General features: G+C 42.9%; 1 protein-coding gene across 2 annotated transcripts in view; it reads left to right on the top strand.

Moving 5' to 3' along the window:
- Positions 1-21,050, top strand: part of FLACC1 (flagellum associated containing coiled-coil domains 1) — a 31,364-nt gene continuing 10,314 nt past the window's right edge. Inside the window, exons 1-10 of one of the 2 annotated variants that reach the window (XM_024564299.3) lie at positions 1-180; positions 520-628; positions 2,726-2,880; positions 3,393-3,467; positions 9,779-9,827; positions 11,348-11,481; positions 13,281-13,374; positions 14,959-15,020; positions 18,549-18,646; positions 19,679-19,731. In XM_024564299.3, coding sequence (XP_024420067.2) covers positions 2,768-2,880; positions 3,393-3,467; positions 9,779-9,827; positions 11,348-11,481; positions 13,281-13,374; positions 14,959-15,020; positions 18,549-18,646; positions 19,679-19,731 — 678 coding nt within the window. In that variant the 5' untranslated portion in view covers positions 1-180; positions 520-628; positions 2,726-2,767. Of the gene's footprint in view, positions 181-519; positions 629-2,097; positions 2,145-2,725; positions 2,881-3,392; positions 3,468-9,778; positions 9,828-11,347; positions 11,482-13,280; positions 13,375-14,958; positions 15,021-18,548; positions 18,647-19,678; positions 19,732-21,050 lie in introns of those variants that run through there. The other variant, XM_045198400.2, reaches the window with a different exon arrangement.

The following is a 21,050-nucleotide window of genomic DNA, read 5'->3' as shown; positions in this document are numbered from 1 at the left end:
CCCGTGGGGGCACAGAGAATGACAGGGCGAAGTCCAGGCCTTCAAGAATGGCACAGTCCAGACGGGCAGGCAAGAAATGGAACAGGGAGGGCAGTTTGTTGCTGAGAGCTGGCCGATATTCATTTGTCACTTCCTGCCTCAGGATTGGCCCCTGTACTCTCAGAAAGCAGATGCCACATCGTAAGCAGAAGCAAAGCTACTCTTTTGCTAGTGTTGCAGCCTCCTTTCAGATTGTCACCTCAATTCTACCCCCTGTGGTGTTGTCTTCTCACCTGGAGTGCTCCACCCCATCTGCTTCCCTGACCTCATTTCCCTAAGATCTCTTGGCTAGGGCCCCAAACACAAGGGGAACAAACACATATGGCAGCCCTGTCACCTGATGTTTTAGGTCTTTGCTGTTTATCCAGTCCCTTGGCCTCCTTTCTAGCCCTAGTCTCTACTCCACACTGTACCCTGGACTCAGACCACCTGCACATCCTACCTTTCTTCAAGGCATTGTCTCTTGTCCTGGCTCCACAGCTCACTCAGTTCCCTTCCTGAGACTACCCTAGTACCTGCACACTTTCTGAAGACAAGGTGCAAATGTTCGGTATCCCCAGCATCCAGCAGGCTACTCACAGCAGGAGCTGTAAGTATTTGTGCTCTTAAGTGAGCATGTGTAGGTGTCCCAGAGTCACTTCATGACTTCGAGTCTAAGTTTCCTCATCTGTAAAATGGATTTAATGGTACGATCCCATTTAGCTCTAACTGGGTTTCTCAAGCATCAGTCACATTAGAGAAAAAGGTCTGTTCCATTTTTCAGCTGATTCTTAAGCAAATTTATTTCAGTGAACTAATGAAAACCAGTCACAGAAATTTGAGTTAAGTATGTCGTTGTAATGCTTCTGTTGGTCTATTGGCTCTCATAGCATTTTTTGATGTTAATTTTAATTTTTATCAAATACTTCACACACATTGAAAAATCAAATAGTATTAAAAATTCATTAATGAAATGTTACAATTTCTTCCCCACCCCTCTTAGTTCTGTTCCTCACTGTGCTCTAGATATTCCCTAGAGACAATTATTTTCAACTCTTTTAGCTATTTCTTTTGGAACTTCATGCTTCTAAATAATTTGTCTCTACTCTGTTAATTTTTCAATTTTAAACATTCTCTATTGACTTCCTGCTATGGTAGAAGAGGATTTCACATATTCATTCTCCTGCCATTGCCCTCCCACCAGTTATAGTCACAGTTCACTTTTTTGTTAAATCAGTATATGTTTACATAAATATATGTGTGTGTATGTGCCTTACTATGATTATATCTACTTTCTTATACAATTTTTTCAACCTGGAGTATTTATATAATTTTTCTTTTCTTAGGTTTCTATGTTTCTATTGCTAAATTTTCTGTTTGTTTTTTTTTTTTATTACAAATGCTCTGTGACAAATTACCACAAATTTAGTGGCTTAAAACAAGTTCAGTTTATTACAAATCAAATCAAGGTGTTGACAAGACTTTGTTCCCTCTATAAGCTCTAGGGAAGAATCATTTTCTTTCCTTTTCCAGTTTCTTAAGACTGACCACTTTCCTTGGCTCAAGACCCTTTCTAGATCACTTCTACTCGACCATTTTCTGACTGACTCTCTCACCTTCCTTTTATAAGGATGCTTGTTATTGATTACCTTGGGCTCACACTGATAATCCAGATAATCTCTCCATCTCAAGATCTTTAACTTATCACAGCTATAAAGCTCCTTTGGAACAAAAAAGTTACATATTCACAGGTTCCAGGGATTAGAACATGGATGTTTAGTGGGGAAGGAGCATTATTTGACCAACCACAGGCTCCAACAGATCTGTGAAATGCCTATAAGTATTATTAGATGATCTACCTGTGTCAAGTTCTGAGCCTTGGGGTCTTGCACATGGGATTTGGTTCCTTCTAGTTTACACACATAGGCTGTAGCTTTTTATGGTATGCGAAATGAGGAAGTTATTGTGCCAAACATGTATTGACATCATTTGTGCAGTACTGTCTCCTCTCTCATTCTCTTTGTTCTTGTGAGATTAAACCTCTTTTACTCCTGAACTCTGATTTTAGTGGGGTTCTGGAAAGAAAAAGATAAGCAAGTGTGATCAAGTGTGATCATGTTTATCTGGTAGTTGTCTTTCATGCCAATTTTCATAATAGGGATTTTTGCTTTTCTTTTTATGGAGCTAAGAAGGAAGAGTTGACTGGAATTCAGGCAGGTGGCCAGGAATGAAAAACTGGGAGATCCAGTTTCACTTGAGTAACAGAGCTAATTTTCCAGAAAATTCTGTGCAGGACCTGCTGTAGGAATTTCTCTGTACTTTAGAGAGAGCTAGTGTGACCTGATGGAAGAGCAAGGGCTTAGGAGTCAGGCAGACTTATGTTTGTTCCCAACTCTGCAACTTGCTACCTCCATGACCTCTCTGATCCTCATTATCCTTATCTGCAAAATTCCATGTGTCTTCCATGTGTGCCTGGCTCACTGTAAGCACTCAGTCATGGCAAGTTTTAATGCTTTCAGGTCAAGCCTACTGGGTGGCAAAGGGTGAGGTGTGATTCTGTAGTCAAGACCCTGTACCAGATCGACAGCTTCCAGAATCTACCATCTGCTTTGGGCCTTCCCTGGGTTCTTCCCAATTTCTCTCTAAATATTGCTGCTTTGACACTAAATGGTGTAACTCTCTGTTCTTTTCCCCCTAATTCATCAAGGGCCTCCTGACCTAGAAGCCAAGACTGCCCCATATTGCTGCCATGTACCCCAGCCCTCTTGTCTACTGCACCTGCTGGGACCCTTGCAACTTGGGACCACGGAAGCTAATCAAGACACCTCATCCACAGAGAAAGACCTCCACAGGGAAGCCCAAGTAAGGATTACCTGGGATAGACTATGGCCTGGAGGCTTGTGGTCCATCTACAGCCTTCTTTATGTCACAAGATTTTCAGAACAATTTGGTAGCAAAAATCCCAAGAGGGCCAGAAAGCCTCGCTTTGCACAGCTTTCCCTGCCAGCCTGCTAGCTGCTCATTGCTCTTGCTAGTCCTGCCTAGTTTTAGTGTCACTTTAAATGTTGGCGTCTCAGAGTTAGTTGAGCAGAAAAAGGGGGGCTTCCAACCGAAGGGACCCATGGGGACTGCCCCTCCATGGGGGACGAAGAGCTCTGGGAACTGGAGGATGAGCTGTGCTGCCAATCCAGGGACCCTCCGGAGCAGTGAACAAGTGCCAAGGCATTCAGCCTGAGGTTGCAAAAAGACCGTCTGTTGTCAGCCATGTATTCCAATTTTGGGACTCTGTGCTGATCTACCTAATCTGGGAATACTAAAACAGGCTTCTGAATTTCCAATTTTCTCTTTTTTTGCTATTTATTTTTTCCTCTTAGGCTAACTCTTCTTCCTCCAGCTTCAAAAAAACAAAATTATGTCCAGCCAACAACAAAACCTATTGTCTCCCAAAAGTAAGTATTTGTCCATCCATGGGTTGGGAATGGTTTGAAGTGTGTGAATACAACAATCTCTCTCCTTGGCTTTCACACCCTTGCCTGACTCGAACTAATCACTGCCAGAAAGATCAGAGAATTGCCAGAACCCACTGTAATTTCCCCCTAACCTCAGATCCTACATATAGATTCTAAAGCCCTCTGTACCCACGGCATTCAAAATCACTACAAATGAGCTCTCCTCTGAGGTGCCCTGACAATGGTTTCCTGCCCTAAAAGGGTACAATTCCTGATGCCTGTCACAGGCAAAGAGCCTCCCATTGGTAGTGTTTATCCTTTAACTGATTACTTTCCTGTGTCTAAGATTTTATATAAATTACAACTCTATGTTTACTTACATATTTAAAATTTTGCCCACGTTTTATAAACTTACAAGTGTAACTTAGTTTTATGTCTTCCATGAGTCTTTGTATTCCATTTGTTTATTTATTGGAGAATAATTATTGAGCATCTACTGTTTGCTAAGCAGTGTTTCAGGTGTGGGGAACAGCAGTGAACACAACAAAGGCTCTGCTTTCTTGGAGCTTACAGTTATTTATATATGGAGATCAGGGAAAGTCCCTCTGTTAAGGGGACAGCAAAAACCACGCTGACATCTGGGCCAAGTACTCTTGGCAGAGGAAGCAGCAAGTTCAAAGGCTGTGAATGGGAACTTACTTGGCACATCTGGCCATATTCCAGGGAATCAAAGAGGCCAGTGTGGCTGGAATGGAGAAAGTGAGGATGGAGTGGTGGGAGATGAGCTCAGAGAAGTAAGAGACAATGAATGTGGTTGGCAGAATAATGGTCCCCCAAAGAGGTCCATATCCTAATCCCTGGACACTGTGACCATGTTCTGTTACTTGCCAAGGGGAAATTAAGATTGCACATGAAATTAGGTTTGTTAAACAGCTGACTTGAGGTAGATGGATTATCTGGATTATCTAGCTGGGCCCCAAGTAAACATAAAGGTCCTTATATGTGAAAGAGGAAGTCAGAGTGTCAGAGGAGATGTGACAATAGAAGCAGAGGTCTGAGAGATGCAATTACTGGCTTTGAAGATGGAGGAAAAGGCAAGAGACAGATTTTCTCTTAGAGGCTACAGGAGGAATAAAACCCTCCCAACACCTTGATTTCAGCCCAGTAAGACCCATTGCTGACTTTGACCTCTAAAACTAAGATAAATTGATATTGTTTAAAGCAACTAAACTTACAGTAATTTATTATAGCAGCAATAGGACATTTATACAGTGAAGTTTGCTTGCCACTGTAAAAGGACTTTGGCTTTTACTCTAAAAGGGATGCTGTATCAGTTGCTAGTGTTGCCATAACAACAACAAAAAAGACTGGGTGGCTTAAGCAACAGAAATTAATTTTCTTACAGTTCTGGAGCCTGGAAGTCCAAGACCAAGGTGTTGGCAGGTTGGTTTCCTCTCCAGACTCTCTCCTTGGCTTGCAGATGGCTGCCTGCTTGCTGCCTCTTCACCTGGTCTTTCCCTTGTATGTGTCCATCTCTGGGGCCTCTCTGTTTGTCCTCATATCTCTTATGAGAACACCGTTAAGATAGGATTAGAGCCCATCCTAATGGCCTCATTTTATCTAAAGGCCTTTGATGCGGACTCTGGCTAACAGTGTCCACGGTGTTGTGGATGAGAGGAGACAAATTCACATGGACTACTGAAGTCCTGTGGAGAAAAAGGGACAGCACAGCCACTCTCTCAAGGAGAGAGCGCCCTCCAGGACCCTTGCCTTGACAGGCTTTTATTGGCTTTCTAATAGCATACATCAAAGAAGGTTCTCATTCATTATGCTCAGGTTTGCTTTAGGTAATTACTTTTTACAGATAACAAAGGAAAGGATGTTACTGATTACTTCCTACAGATTAACAAGGAAAAAATTTTGCAAATGCAAGGGAATGGTAAGAGTAATTGGTCTGGTTACACTTCAATCCTTGGGAGAATTAGCACAGACTTCAGGAAGTTACTTTAAAGATATGCAGTAAGCATTTGCTGCTTCAACTAGGGGTGAGGGAGTTTTAGCAAGAGCAAGCCTTAAAGCAGCCTAGGTATAATGCAGGCCTGATTTCCCACGGGAGAACCGATCCGTGGGTTTGGCATCCTGCATGCCGCCACGTGCCTATGGGCTTTCCTTTAGGGCTGGGCTACATTTGCCATTGCCAGGCAGATCAGTTCTCTATAGGCCTTATCTCCAAATAGTCATATTCTGAGATATCAGGGGTTAGGGCTTCAACAAATGAATTTGGGGGTGTGGGACACAGCTTAGCCCCTAACAGCTGGGAAGCCATCAGAGGATTCTAAGAAGAGTGACATGATCCAGCTTGTATTTTTGGAAAGACTAATCTGGCTACTGCCTTGAGAATGAGGACTGCAGTGGCCAAGAGTAGAAGCCTTGGGAGAAGCCATGGGAGACCAGATAAGATGTAATTGCAGGGATCCAAGCAAGGGATGATGATGATTGAACTTGGTGGAAACAGTAGTGAGAATTGGTTGCATTCTGGATATATTTTGAAGGTACAAACAATTAGTATCTGCTAATGGGATGAGTATAATGTATGAGAAACAATAAAGAGTCAAACCTGACTTCAGGATTTTGGGCTGAGCAACAGGAAGGATGGAGTTGCCATTTTCTGTGATTGGGGAAGACTACAGGAAGGGTACATATGTAGGGCATTGAGCTTAGGAAGTTTGAAATACCTCTTAATATCCAAGTGGCAATGTCCAGTAAGCAGCTGGGTGAGCAGATCTGAGAGGTCTGGGCTATGGATACATATTTGAGAGTCATCGGCATATGGTACTTAGAGCCCTGCACCCAGGTGAGATCTCCAAGGCAAGGAGTGGAGACAGTGGTAGGAAGGGGGGAGAACTGAGCCCCAGAGCACTCCCATTGAGAGGTGGGAGAGACGAGAGGATTTGAAAAGGACGCTGAGAGGGAGTGGCCAAGAGACAGATGAAGAATCATCTACCTACTGTCCTGGAAGCAAAAGATTAAAATATTCAAAGAAGGAAGGTCTGATTATCTGTGTTAAATACTGCTGCTAGTCAATTAAGATGAAGCCTGGGCAGTACTGTTGGATTTAGTAGCCTGCATCTTGGTGACAGCAAAGGGAATTATCTCAGTGGAGTGGTGTTGGCAAAGCCTGATGGGATTTGGATCCATTCATAACAAGGGATTCACCGAATGCCTGTGTATGAGTGAAACAGTTCCTTATTGTCCTCCTCCTATGTGCTGGCACCCTGCCCGCATGATCATAACTGTGGATCTTATCTAACTTCCATTTTAATAGTCAAGCTCAAGGCCTCAGTCACCCAGTGCCTCTTGTTGGGAGAGACCTCATTAACACCCACAGCTCCACTCTGGCCTGCCAACATTAACCCTTGCCAATATGGTCCTCCTCTGGCTTTGCAAGACAGTGACGAACACTTTGTGGATGTCTTTAAAATTCTCTATCGAAGACCTGCTGATTGTATCTATAACTTTCCAGGAAGATCCTTCAAGGCAAATAATTCCCTGCCATCTTCTAAAACCAATTCAAAGAACATACACTTGGTCAATGTAGTTGGTCCTGGGCTCCCTGTCAGCCGGCCTCCAAGTTCTGCCTAGGTAGCACTTGGGAAGGGAAATGGAGCAGCCAGACACAGGAGGGCCCGCTGCTCCTGCCCTCACTCTTGGGAAGAGGCTCAGGTAGACATTGACATGACCTCCAAATGGGCACAGGAAGAAACTGCTCACCAGTCAACTCTTAACTTGGATCTCTGTCATCAAACATGCCATCAACTCTCTGAATTACATCCTGTTTGTGAATCCTCTAATTTTCTTGCAAACATATAATATGCTTTTTGTATAAAGTTTTCAATTCTTAAACATGAACTATATCTCAACTGTTGTAACCATGTTTCAGCAATTGTTGGGAGTTTTTGTTTTTGTTTTTTATGATATCAGGAGCTTTGAAAAATGGCAGCAGCTGGACGTTCTTGACCCCTGAGAGACATAATTAGCAAATCACTTTATCTGCAGTTCTCTATGGCACTTAACTCTTTTCCTTCTATTTTCAGTGCCTTTTTCTCTCTTACACTCGTTCCATTTTTCTTGGTACAAGGCGCTGTGGTTTGCATATATTAACCACTCATTGAATTCATTAAATGAGAAAATGTTGATTAATGTCAACAAAGTGTCAAAATTTGGTCAGTGCAATTGTAGTAATGTGAGTAACCAGTTCACAAGGAGAAAAAGAGTAAAGATGAGTCAGTCTGGATTGATCTTACCTTTTACTTTTCAATGAGAGAAACCCAATTATCTGACAAAATGAGTATCTATGTAGTCACACTCTGACACTTCCAGAAATTCTAAAGTTAATGCAATGCTGTGGAAGGTATCAGTTTGCTCAAAGAGATTTACTAAGAGCAAAAAAAAGGACATAAACTCAAATCCATGGTCAGCTTTTTAAAAGAGAACCAGTGGTTCCCAACAAGGCTTTCCTAAATGCAGAGAAAACAGACCAAATTATCATTGTGGACATTTGAACTAGAAATATATGGTTGATTTAAGTTGCATTTAAATGGTTCTAACTCTTAAATTACATGTGGACCTCACTGTATCATCAGTGTATATTGCACTCACGCCCATTTTTTAACACACGGAATCTTTTTTTTTTTTTTGTCAGTGAAAGTTATACTCAAAGGTTGGTGGTCACATCTAAGGTAGCCAAATCCCAGCAATGGTTTCCTCAAGAGAGTCCTGAGTGCCTCCCTGGAGGCCCCCTGGAGTCTAAACCAGACTGATGGTTATTGACTGAGATGGAATTGCTTCCACCAGGAAAAGTCCTCCCAACCCCACTCACCACATCTATAGGGAACCGTTCCACATGGTATGGGGAATGTAGTCTACCCCTGACTCTGAAAACCAGTGGGGAGCAAGACGGCACATAGACCCAAATCCATGGATTGGTTCTCCCATGGGGAATCAGGCCTGCACTGTACCTAGGCTGCTATGAGACTTGCTTTTGCTAAAACTTCCTCACTCTGAATTGAGGCAGCAAATGTTTATTGCTTATCTTTAAAGTAACTTCCTAAAATCTGTGCTAAACCTTCCAAGTATGGAGTGTAACTAGTTCAACCATGTTTCCCTTGATCTGCAACATCCTTCTCTTTGAAGTAATTAGCACATTCTTTGTTACCTGTAAAAGGTAATCGCCTATGGTGAACCTACGATGTGCATAGTAAATGAAGACCATCCTCATGTAATGTACCCAGAAAAGCAATAAAAGCTTGTCCAGGCAGGGGTTGGGGCCCTCTCTCTCACTGAGAGAGTGGCCATGCCGTCCCTTTTTCTCCACAGGACTTCTGTAGTCTGTGTGAATATGTTCATCGCAGCCACAGCACACGGACCCTTCGAGGGGGGCCAGAGTCCACATCACACATCCAGAGTCAGCCACAGACTCTGGACCTGTCCCACCCTGGCAACCAACTCTACAACCCTTAATGATACTGTGGTGGTTTTGATTGTAGGTAAATGGAACTTCTAGAGCAGGTTTCAGTTGTCTGTCCCACAGCAGCTGCCCAATGGTATGTGTACATGTGTGAGTATACGTTGAGGCCAAGGAGATAGGCCTTGATGTCATATACCTAGACCTACCTATTTTTGTCAGCACATCAAAAGGTAGTTACTCTTATTCTAATCTTTCAACCTTCTAGGTGAACTTCCTTGTAAATACTCTTTTGGTATTTGGATACATGATATTATACTCATGTTTCTGTACCTGAAAACAAAAATTCATTATGGTCAGGATTAGTACCAGATCTCAAATTAGCAATATTTTGCTTATCCTGAATTAACTTAACTGGCTATTTCAGAGTCCTCGAACACGAAATTCTGGTGCGAATGAGAAGAAAGGCAGTTGTGCAGACAGAGTACATGTCATTAAAAAAGTGTGTGCGTTTAAAATTATGCACCACTCTCAGGAGAGCCCTTTGGATCTTCACTCCAAGTCTCTTGGCCCTTATATTAGGAATGGTTCTACTACTAGACTAGTGACCAGTCGATTTCCCACTTTTTTACTATCTGCCATTTTATTACAACTTGTGTACTAATGATCCCTGAACAATTAAATATTCTCTTTTTTCTACATAATATTTTGAGATCTGAAAGGGGCCTCAGAGATCATCCCAGGAATGCCACTTTTTACAGATGAGTGGTGGGGTCAGGGCACAGATCCTGAGCTTAAAATTTCTCTTTGCTCTGTGGTTGCTTCTGAGCACGCCTTTCTCTTACAGAGTGAAAAGCCATTTAGGAAAACAAGAAGAGAGCAATAATTTACCTTATGTAAGTAAAAATGGAAAGAGGGTGGTGGGATTAACAGTTATTGAGTACCTACTGTGTGCAGGCATGGGTCCTTTACACGTACTTACGTCATTGAATCTTTGCAATGATCCTATGAGGAGGTGATAGTATGTGACTGCTAAGTATCAGGACCAGGACTTGAACTTGACTCAGCCAGACCCCAGAGGGAGTGTTTAATTACCTCTCTACTGCCTTGTGTAGGGCAAGGAGAGTGTCCCAGGGAAACCAGATGGTGGCAGTCAGTCCAGGCCAGGGGACAGCTCATACACAGATGCAGGGAACCCTCTGTTGCACTTGGAAATCCCCAAGTGATGGGCGAAGGGCCATCAGGGCATCTAGGGGAGTAAGAGCAGGAGGTTTTGGAGAAAGAGATGGGGACCAAACCCTGAGGGATCTTGACACCTGCCTAGAAGTTTGGACCCAATCTTTTTGATGTCTGGGAGCCTTTATGGGTCTGACACTGGCATGGGACCAGCTAAAATTAACATTTTAGAAAAAAAAAAACCCTTTGGTGGGATATAATTGGTGCTTTTTACCGCTTTCTGTTTTTATCTATTTTTTTTCTTTCTCTTAGAAAAGAGAAAGAAACTTAGAGGTTTTCTTTCCCAAACCTCTTAGAAAAGGATTTTGTAATCCCTTAATGGTAAGGAAAAAATTAAACAAAAATGTCATAGCCTTCCAGGAGAAGAGGATGATGAATCTAGGGGTGCCAGACTGAAGGCAGAGAGTCTCACTGGGAAAGTATCTCAGAGCTAAAGAGACAGATGGTGGTGGCCTCAGGCTATGTCGGGGCCAGGGGTGTGAAAGAATAGAGGAATATGGGAAATATTTAGGAGATAACAGTGGCAGGTCTTGTATCCTGCGTGGCTGGCTTGCACAACTCTAGAAGGCACAGTCGTATCTGGGTCTGTGACGAATGGTGGCCCTGCCCAGATTTGTGATTTAGCATGTGGCAGGAGACAGAGGAAGAACTGACTAAAAAAAAATTTTTTTAACTGTGCTAGGCATTTTTCTCATATGTTATTTTGTTTTACTCTCACCAGTCCCTTTGAGGAAGTTATTATCCTTATTTTCTGAAGAGGAAACTGGTGAATAATGATGAGATGTTGAGATGTTGAGATATTCAGAGATGTCGAATGACTATGGTTGGTGGCAGAGTCAGGATTTAAACTCAGGCCTAATTTTGAAAACTGAGTGATTTCCGCAATACTCAGCTACCTCCAGGCTTCTGGCCATGATGGAGAACATAGAGGAGGAACAGGGTTGCATGTAGAATATGAAGTAGGTGTCAACGGTTATGTTTTGGATCCAATTTAGTCTTGCGATTGGACCTCAGGAAAGAAATCTGGAGATACAAAGGTGAGTGGGAGAGGGCACAGGAAGGACTTGGGCACTGGACTCCTATCTCATATCTGTGTTTTTAGATGTGAGTAGGGCACTAGTGGACTTGGAGGAATCTCAGGATGCTGCAATATTATCTTGCTTTCCACCTTGATGTCCAGGAAGTAATCAACGTGTCACCTGGCTATCGCCTCTTTCGGAATAGGGAGCAAATTTCCGTCACTTTGGGAGATGAGATGTTTGATAGGAAAAAGCATCTGAAATCAGAGACCATGGACAAAGTCAAAATTTCCAGGTAATGTCTTGGACCAACATCTACCTGCTGAGACTTATCCTTGCCTGGCTGGGCCTGGCCTCAAGGATAAGCCCCAAATGTCCACTCCCAGTTGCAGAGTCCCTGCTCTGGAGGTGCTGTAGCATCAGTTCATGCCTCAGCCATAAGCCTGCTCCTCTCCACACTGCCTCTCTGCTCCATCAGTCCCATTCTAATCAAGATGAAGGTCAGGTCAGTCAGCTGATCTGGAAAACGATGGGTGTGGTGTGATTCATACTAAAGGAGAGCAATTTTTTCTGAAACTAATGAACTGATGAAATATTCATAAAATAGTCTAAATTTGTTGGGCGAGAACTCAAAGTAAAGTCAGGGTTCCTGGGAAGCCCAAGTAGGCCTCTCTTTTTCATTTTGTACAAAGGTATCACTCAGTTCTCCCTCTGGGAGATGCAGAGTGGAAGAGTCTGGCCTAACTCCATCCCAATTGAGTACACTGTCATCCTTTCTGTTACTCAAGTCCCACCCATTCTCTATCCTATAATGCCATGTAAAAGTAGTCCCCACATCCTTTTCATTCTACCTCCAAAGTCTCTCATACCTTCTCCGTCCCCATCTGGTACCTTCCTTCCTGCACTATTGCAATGGCCTCCAGTGAGTATCTCTTCCTTGGGCTTTAAATTGCTGTGAAAAAGTATTTTTTCAAGACAAATTTAAAAGACCAATAATAGCAACAGAAAACACACACACAGACTAATCACCTACTATTTGTAAGTATGTAGAAAGTATACAACTAAACTGTTAGCAGTGGGAAGGGATTTGAGAAGGGATTCAGACTGGGGATAAGCCCACCATTGAGAGAGGTCATGCGTGGAGCCACTCTGATCTCATTTGGCCTAGAGAAACAAACTCCAGTCTCTATCTTCCCTCCAGTAGGAACATTCAGACCTTGTTTCCTTTGCCCTGCTCATCCAAGTCCCTCTGCAGGAGGAGATGGGCCATGTATCCACAGTCAAGCCAGCACTCTCAACCACTTCTTGGCCTCAAAAAGAAAGTTGTCACTGGTTATAACAAAATATATGGCCCATACTTGTTTTATTCCCTGGTAAAGCTGTGAGTTTGCATTGAAGATCATGTTATGGGTCCCCTATTGTTCAACCTTCTCATACCCTTTCTTCTTTCTCATACTTTGAGGCCCTCTCCTCCTACATCCCTTTTTTTTTTCAACCTTTTGAACCAAGGACCTCCTCTCTGCTGCACTGCACACAGCTTGGCTTACCACCCTGTTTACTCTAGGCTGTTTACCAAATACAGCTGATTAATCTTAGATATCATGGAGGCTCCAGATCCAGAAATACAGAAAACCCTTATCAAGTCTGAAAGCCACTCTTAAATCCCCTCTTCATCCAGTTTCTGGCCCATTTTTTGTGTGATTCACTGTCATCATCAATTTTATTCCCCACCTTTTAATTTCCTAATTTTCTGAAATTCTTCCCCCTCCATTTCAACTATCATTACTAAATCAAGGTCAAACCCTAATAGATTTATGATGTATTCCTCTTTCCCTTGTATTCAATAGGCAACCAAACCACCCCACTCTGTTCTAACTAGCTTAACCAAAAGGGTCATGTTTAAGGCTCAACTACCCTACTGCCAAATTCCTTCTCCCCACTCTTCTACTCCTCCTCTCCCACCCCAGTGATGGTGGAACAGGTGCAGAACATGGCTCGGCTCTCACCAGGCCACAGCCATTCATGCTCAGGAAGAGGCTTGACTTGCATGAAATACAAGCTCTGTGGATGATTGAAGAACTGCTTATCCCATAGGACTGAAATCATTACTGACCTAGAAGAGCAGATCTCAGAGCTGACGATGATAATAGAGCAAATGAACAGAGACCACCAGTCTGCCGAAAAATTGGTGAGTGATCCTTAAGTTAGCTGACATCTCAATGGGTACAGGAAAGACCACAATTTTCAGATCACCTGCTATCTGTCAGGCATGATGCCAAGGACTTAACTCATGGGAGCCATGTTGTGCAGGCAAGAGCTCTGAAGGTAGGACTGTGGTTGCCCTGTGGTCTTTCTCTGTCTCCATCCTCATCCATAATTGCAAGAACTCAAGTTCTTCCTCAATCCTAACTCAATTTCTGGGATTCTCCTGGTGCCTCCAGTGTGTTCAATGCCCCTGTCCTCTCCACACTAGAGCATGCCAGCCATTTCCTGCCTGGTGGTAAAATAAGCTTCAGAGGTTGTAAAGGCTCTTGCTTAGGGCACCAGCACGGTCACTGCTTCCAGTGTTGTTCAAAACCTACCCAGAAGCCTCCAGTGACCACTTCCTGTTGCTATTGAAACTAACAAAGCCCACACTTCAGATTCTGCTGATGTCAATTGCACTCTGTGTTACCTGGGGATTTTGGTGACACTTTCTTTAGATTTTAACATCTATTTTATCATAGTCTCTTCTTTCCCCGTTTGAGCAAGTGTGCCAGGTGGCCTGGTCTGAAGTGATAATCAGAACCCCCCACCATCTTTCCTGTTGTTATTGAAACGCACTTGTAAAGGTTGAATTCCCAGCAGGCTCACCCCTCACCCTCTCATCCCCCTCCAGATGCTTCTGAATCCTACAAGGACCCAGCTTGTGACTCAGACTGAGCCCTCTCCTATTACTGAGTCATTACTATATTTATCTGAAAACACTGCCAGATTTATGGTTTCTTTCTACCAAAAGAAACTTTATTGGGCAAAAGGCTCATTTTCACTCACTGAAGCATCAGTGCTGCTGAAAACAGAGATTATTTCCATGGAGGGACCTCAGACTGTGATCCTTAAAATTCTCCCATCTAAAAAACTGAAATAAATTCTCCTACCTCTGAACATCCCAAATTGTTGAGTGACCCTGTGCAAGGGAGGAGTGCTGGTGCCACTGTTTAGTCAGAGAGGGACAAGGACAAGCCCTGAACCCTTGTCTCAGCTGGCTGTGGGTGCTACCTAGTTTATAAGTGTCCATTCCTCCCGAGACAGTGTCCAGAGGGTCTCATGTGTTAGAGCGGAAGTAAGCAAATCCTGCCTGCTGGGATACAACCATTCTGCCACTGAGGATTTACTGACACTGATTTACAGTTCATTGAAGGCAGGGTCTGAGTCTTAAACTTCTTTGGCTTTTCCAGGCCAACCCCTCTGTTCAAGAAATGATTGTTCAATTGAATTATGTATCTGAGTGTCCAAAGGCCATGCTCTTACAAAGAGATTATAGCCCAGCAGAGGAGACCAGACCTGCTCACAAAACCTTGTAGTGACAGAGATGGTTTCCGTGCACCACTATGAACTGATTTCATACCAGACAACATAGAGCAAGGCAGGAATTGTTCTGTTCCCTCAGTAATGATGGAGAAACTTGGAGAGTAGGGTGTTCTCCATGAATGAGAAGGCTTCTCAGAAGTTGCAGACTGGAATGGGGGTAGAGTCCTCAATCCTGTGTTGCTAATGATGGCCTCATTTCCAGCTCTCCAATGAAATGGATCTCCGCTGTGCTGAAATGAAGCAGAGCTTTGAAAACAAGAACAGGTATGTTTTCTAGCACAAGCCCTTGTGTACTGAAGGCCTGAAGTCCCCTGCATCCTTGCAGGATTTTATTTCACTGAGATTTCAGACAGAGCCAAATGGAGTTGGGCAGCAAGGTGTTGGGGGAGATAGTATACATGTCTTTGGAAAGCAGGATGGTTTGATTTGAGGACACTGAAATGTAGCACAGAAAAGGTTATTCTTGGTTTTGCACTTTCTCTTCCAATTATTTATTTCCATTACAATCTCCCTTTTTGCGGATTGCTGAGATTTCTGTGTAACTATTGTTCTCAGCCCAGCCTCCTCCTCTTCTCCTACTTTCCCTACTGCCACATCAGGGCCTGGGCAAAATGAGAAGAAGGTATAGGAGGGGTAGGAGCCACAGCCCCAAAGACCAACCAAGGGGAAGTAATGATGTGTGTTGTCTGTGTGGGTGAGGAAACCCACAAAATCCTCTCCTTGCTACCTGTTGGGCACCAGAGTAGCCTCAGAAGCTGAAAAGACTTCTCTCATGGTGGAGAGAAGTCTTCCTAATTGAGTCATAAACTTGTTTTTTAAAAAAGACATTTTAAATTAATTAACTTACTTATTTTATAATAGACTTTATTTTTTAGAGCAGTTTTAGGTTCACAGTAAAATGGAGTGTGAAGTACAGAAAATTCCCACATACCCCCTTGCCCCACACCTTCACAGCCAATGCCATTATTGACGTCCCACACTACCATGGTGCATTTGTTACAATGCATGAGCCTGCATTGACACATCATTAACACCCAAAATCCGTAGTTTGCATTAGAGTTCACTGTTGGTGTTGTCAAAACACATTATATTTTTCTTTAAATTTTTTTTGTATTACAGTTGTCCCATTTTTTTCTCCTCTTTATTCCCTTCCACCCTGTACCCCATCTCCACCAGCATTCCCCCACCTTCATTCATGTCCATGGGTTGTACATATACGTTCTTTGTCTTCTACATTTCCTATACTATTCTTAACCTCCTCTGTCTATTTTGTACCTACCATTTATGCTTCTTATTCTATGTACCTTTTCCCCCGTTTTCCCATCCCCCTCTCCAATGATAACCCTCCATGTGATCTCCATTTCTGTGATTCTCTTCCTGTTCTAGTTGTTTGCTTAGTTTGTTTTTATTTTTGTTTTTTTTTTAGGTTCAGTTGTTGATAGTGGTTTGTTCTCATTTTACTGTTCTTATCTTTGATCTTCTTTTTCTTAGATAAGTCCCTTTAGCAGTTCATATAATAAGGGCTTGGTGATGATGAACTCCTTTAACTTGACCTTGTCTGGAAAGCACTTTATCTGCCCTTCCATTCTAAATGATAGCTTTGCTGGATAGAGTAATCTTGGATGTAGGTCCTTGCCTTTCATGACTTCAAATACTTCTTTCCAGCCTCTTCTTGCCTGTAAGGTCTCTTTTGAGAAATCAACTGACAGTCTTATGGGAAGTCCTTTGTAGGTAACTGTGTCCTTTTCTCTTGCTGCTTCTAAGATTCTCTCCTTCAATTTAATCTTGAGTAATGTAATTCCAATGTGCCTTGGTGTGTGCTTCCTTGGGCCCAACTTCTTTGGAACTCTCTGAGCTTCCTGGACTTCCTGGTAGTCTATTTCCTTTGCCAGATTAGGGAAGTTTTCTTTCATTATATTTTCCAATAAGTTTTCAATTTCTTGCTCTTCCTCTTCTGCTTCTGGCACCCCTATGATTTGGATTTGACATGTTTAAAGTTGTCCTGGAGGTTCCTAAGCCTCTCCTCATTTTTTAGAATTCTAGTTTTATTCTGTTCTGGTTGAATGTTTATTTCTTCCTTCTGCATCAAATCAGTGATTAGAGTCACAGTTTCCTTCTCTTCACTGTTGGTTCCCTGTATATTTTCCTTTATTTCACTTTTCATAGCCTTCACTTATTCCTCTATTTTGTGACCATACTCACCCATTTCTGTGAGCATCCTGATTACCAGTGTTTTGAAATGTGCATCTTATAGGTTGGCTACCTCTTCATTGCATAGTTGTATTTTTTCTGGAGCTTTGATCTGTTCTTTCATTTGGGCCATATTTATCTGCCTTGGCACACCTGTTATGTAGTAAGAGGAAGAACCTTAGGTATTCACCAGGACGGGGCAACCCATGTTGCTGTGTTTTGGTGCTGTATGTGGGGAAAGGGTCTGAGAGGGAACAATGCCGCTTGCTCAGCTCTCCGGCCGGCTTTCAGTCACTTCCTGCTCTACCCACAAGCAAAATGGGCCCTTTTGGTGCTGATTACTGGGTGGGTGGGTTTGTTTATGTTCTAGGACCCTGTGGGTCTCTCCAATGAACTCGCCTGTGAGGCTGGGAGTTTCTCCTGCTGCCTCAACCCCCACAGGTTTTTTCACTTAGAGGATTTGAGGCTTTATTTCTCCACACTGAGACCCTGGGTTGCACAGTCTGTCTTGCTCCCCAGTTGTTCCTCCTGGTTTATCCACACGCAAATGTGGGACTGCCCACTCTGCCAGCTGCCACCTCTCCTGCCTCAGTCTTCCAGCTGTTTCTGCCCCAGCTGCCCATCTCTGCCCCTCCTACTGGTCTGTATGAATGTTTCTTTAACTCCTTGGTTGTCAGACTTCCATACAGTTTGATTTTCTGGCAGTTCTGGTTATTTTTTGTTTTTAAATTTGTTGTTGGCCTTCTTTTGGTTGTGTGTGGGGGCAAAGTGTATCTACCTATGCCTCCATCTTGGTGCTTTTTAAAAATTTGTATTTATTGATTTTTTATAGAGGGGGGAGGAGAAAAGAGGGGGGAGAGAGAGAAAGAGAAATGGAAACAGACATCAATTTGTTGTTCCACTTATTTATGCATTCTCTGGTTGTTTCTTTCATGTGCCCTGACCAGGGATCAAACCCACAATCTTGGAGTATTGGGACGGTGCTCTAACTAACTGAGCTACCACACTGCCCAGGCACTATGGGTTGTGACAAATGTATAATGACATGTATCCACCATTATAGTATCATACAGAATAGTTTTGTTGCCCTAAAAATCCTCTGTGATCTGTCTGTTTATCCCTCTCTCCACTCTACCGCTGGCATCCACTGCGCTGATCTTTTGACTGTCACCATAAATTTGCATTTTCCAGAACACCAAATAGTTGGAATCATACACTGGCAGCCTTTTCACATTTGCTTCATTCATTTAAAATATGCATTTAAGTTTCTTCTATATCTTTGCTTGGCTTGACAACTCATATATCCTTTCATTTCAACACTCACCTTAGGAGCCAGTGCAGCCTACAGGTTCAAGACTGTGTTCTTAGGGACCATCTCTGGCACCCACCGGCTCCATTCAAAATAATGATTGGTGAAAACAAGAGTCCTTTCCCCCTTCTGCAGATAAATGCCAAGAGAATGCATCAAAAAGTGAGGGTCTCCCAGCCTGCCCACTGGCTTCCTGTGTGAGGGAGGAGAGATGGGATCAGGTCAATATAACAACTCAACTCTGGTGGACTTCTTTTCACTCATGATTGTGGCCTTCTCCCGGGGTCCCACAGGGAGCTCAAAGAGGCTCACGCAGCAGAACTCAAGGAGTTGGAGAACAACTACAAAGCAACCTTAAAGGCAGAGAGGTTGGCTGCCCAGGAAAAACTAGGTACGTTCAGTACCTGGAAGAATGACTGTGGTGAAGGGGCAGGAGGCTGACCATGTGGGTCTAGGGCTGAGGAATTCTCATGGCCACTGATGGGCTATAGCTAGAATTTCATAGTTTCTTCCTGAAGCTCAGGGAGAGGGAGCAATTGAGAATGAAACTGAAAAGAGGGAAGCCATGTCTATCAATGTCCTTCCTAACACCTGGAAGATGGAAAGACCTGTGACCAAGTTTTGAGATACAAGCAAGTTGCTTAATATCAAGTCTCAGTTTCCCCATCTGGGAACTGAGAACAATAATACTTGCCATTACCAGAATGAGAAAGCACTTTTTAAAGTATATTTAAAGTTCTGCAAATATAATACTATTCTAATTCAGCAAGTTTCATCACCTGCAAAATGATGATGTTTCGTTAAATTCTAACTGATACACTATAATTTGCGTTGGCCATTTATCCCATTGTTTATGCTGCTCTTGAGAAGAAGAATGTGTGTCTTCTTCAGAATTCTGGGTTTATAGACTAATCTCCAACAAAGAGAAGGAGAAATTTTATAACCTTCTCTCTTTCTATTGCCTTTCATTTTTTTAAAGATGGTATTTATACCTTGCTGATTTCCCAGTTTTTAAATGAGACCATGTATTATTTTCAAAATCAATGTACACTCAGAAATGTTATTTTAAAAAGAGAGAGTCAGGTATGTGCTATAAGATTTTGCTTCTCTTCTTCCAAAGATTCAACTTTACCCTGGGGCTTAGTTCTCAGGCTTGGTGTCCATCATAATTGCCTCAGAAGCATGTTATCGAGAGATACTGGACTTCTCTTCTGAGAGCTCAAATCAGTAGGTTGGGGGACAGGGGGATCCAGGCATCTGAGTTTCTAATAAGCTTCCAGAGTAATTCTTGAAGCACACCATGGTTTTACCTCCTAAGGGATAAGTTTGAAGTGGGGAGAGTATGCAAGAGAGCTCACATTTGAATTTGAAAGTGTGCATTTCAGAGCAGTAAGGATGATGCTGTTGTTTTCCTTTTGTCCAGAGGAAATGGGAAAGGAATACAAGTATTTGAAGACTATGTTTCTTATATATCAGGTGAGATTCAGAGCTTCTTGTGGGATTCTGAGAGTAAGAGAAACAAGGCTCATTCTCTTGCTTGATGGTGTTGGGATGAATCTAGAGCTGTGGCCCAGAAAACAATTTCATTAGATTCCCAGCGTCCTTGGACCTAAGTGACATACACTAACTGGGCCCAAGAGAAGAGTGAACCTTTGGACTGTGATGATGGCTTCCATGTGTGACAAGTCAGTTACCCTGACCCTAAAGGAACCCATTGAAAAATATGTTTGTGATTCTGAAAGTAATACCTTCTCAATGTTTTATTTTAAGGAGATACATAAAAACCAACAACAGCAACAACAAAAAGAAAAAAAAAAACTATTACCACCCCAAGACAGCAGCTGTTAATATGTGTACTTTGTGACATCTTTGATTTTAGTGGAGTGCTGGGTCAAAAGGAATAACCATTGTAAAGGCCTTCGATGCAGTCATCAAATTGCCATCCAGAAATACTGCACTACTCCCACTAGCAGAACATGGGGATGCTCTAGTCATCTTAGAACATAACCCATTCACTTAATCAGCTAATTGGATGGAGGCCCAGGGGCAAAGGTGGGTCAGGATTTCTTCCTAGGGGGCTGAAAAATGGAAGATAGGGAGTGGACAGGGAAGGGCTGAGGCAGCAAGCCCTTTGGTGACCAGCTAATTCTAGTTTGCCCAGGACTTTGGGGTTTTAGCACTAAAAGTCTGAAGTTCCAGGAAACAATTCAGTTTCAAGCAAACTAGTTGATCGCCCTATCAAAGGAGGAGATCAAGTTAAGTACCAACACCATCTCTGAAATTTGATTAACCACTCACAGTTTAAGTTTTGAGCTTGTATTTCAAACCCATTTTTCAAGATGTACCTTGATACAGTAGGGGAAATGTCATAGACCAGAGCCTAAGAGAAGTATGAGGTTGATAAGCAGGTGAGCTGCCCCAATTTCCTACATATGCTTTGTGTTTGCTTTAAGCCAGTCCTCTTCAGAAAGTGTGATGTCTCTGGAAACTGAGCTGCCCACCAGCCTTGAACATGATTAGAGAACATCTATTTAAATGGCCACAGTTACAAATGAGCTCTGATGCTCGGGCCCAGTTTGAATTCTGCCACTGACCTGACAAGAAAGGGAGTCAATATTCTGAGACCTTATTGGCAGCATCCGGGCCTGGGCCTTTCCCCTGCTGAGGTCCCACCATCGTGAAGTCTGAGCCAACCCACAGGGGCTGACATCTGGTTAGGCTTATTTAACTTCAACCACAAAGGAAGTTACATTTGCTGAGGGAAATGGATACTCTCTGAAAAACATCCTATTGTT

Source organism: Desmodus rotundus, chromosome 2 (genome assembly GCF_022682495.2).
Source record: "Desmodus rotundus isolate HL8 chromosome 2, HLdesRot8A.1, whole genome shotgun sequence".
NCBI lineage: Eukaryota > Metazoa > Chordata > Mammalia > Chiroptera > Phyllostomidae > Desmodus > Desmodus rotundus.
Note: the sequence above shows the minus strand (reverse complement) of the source record. Positions and strands in the feature narration are given on the sequence as shown.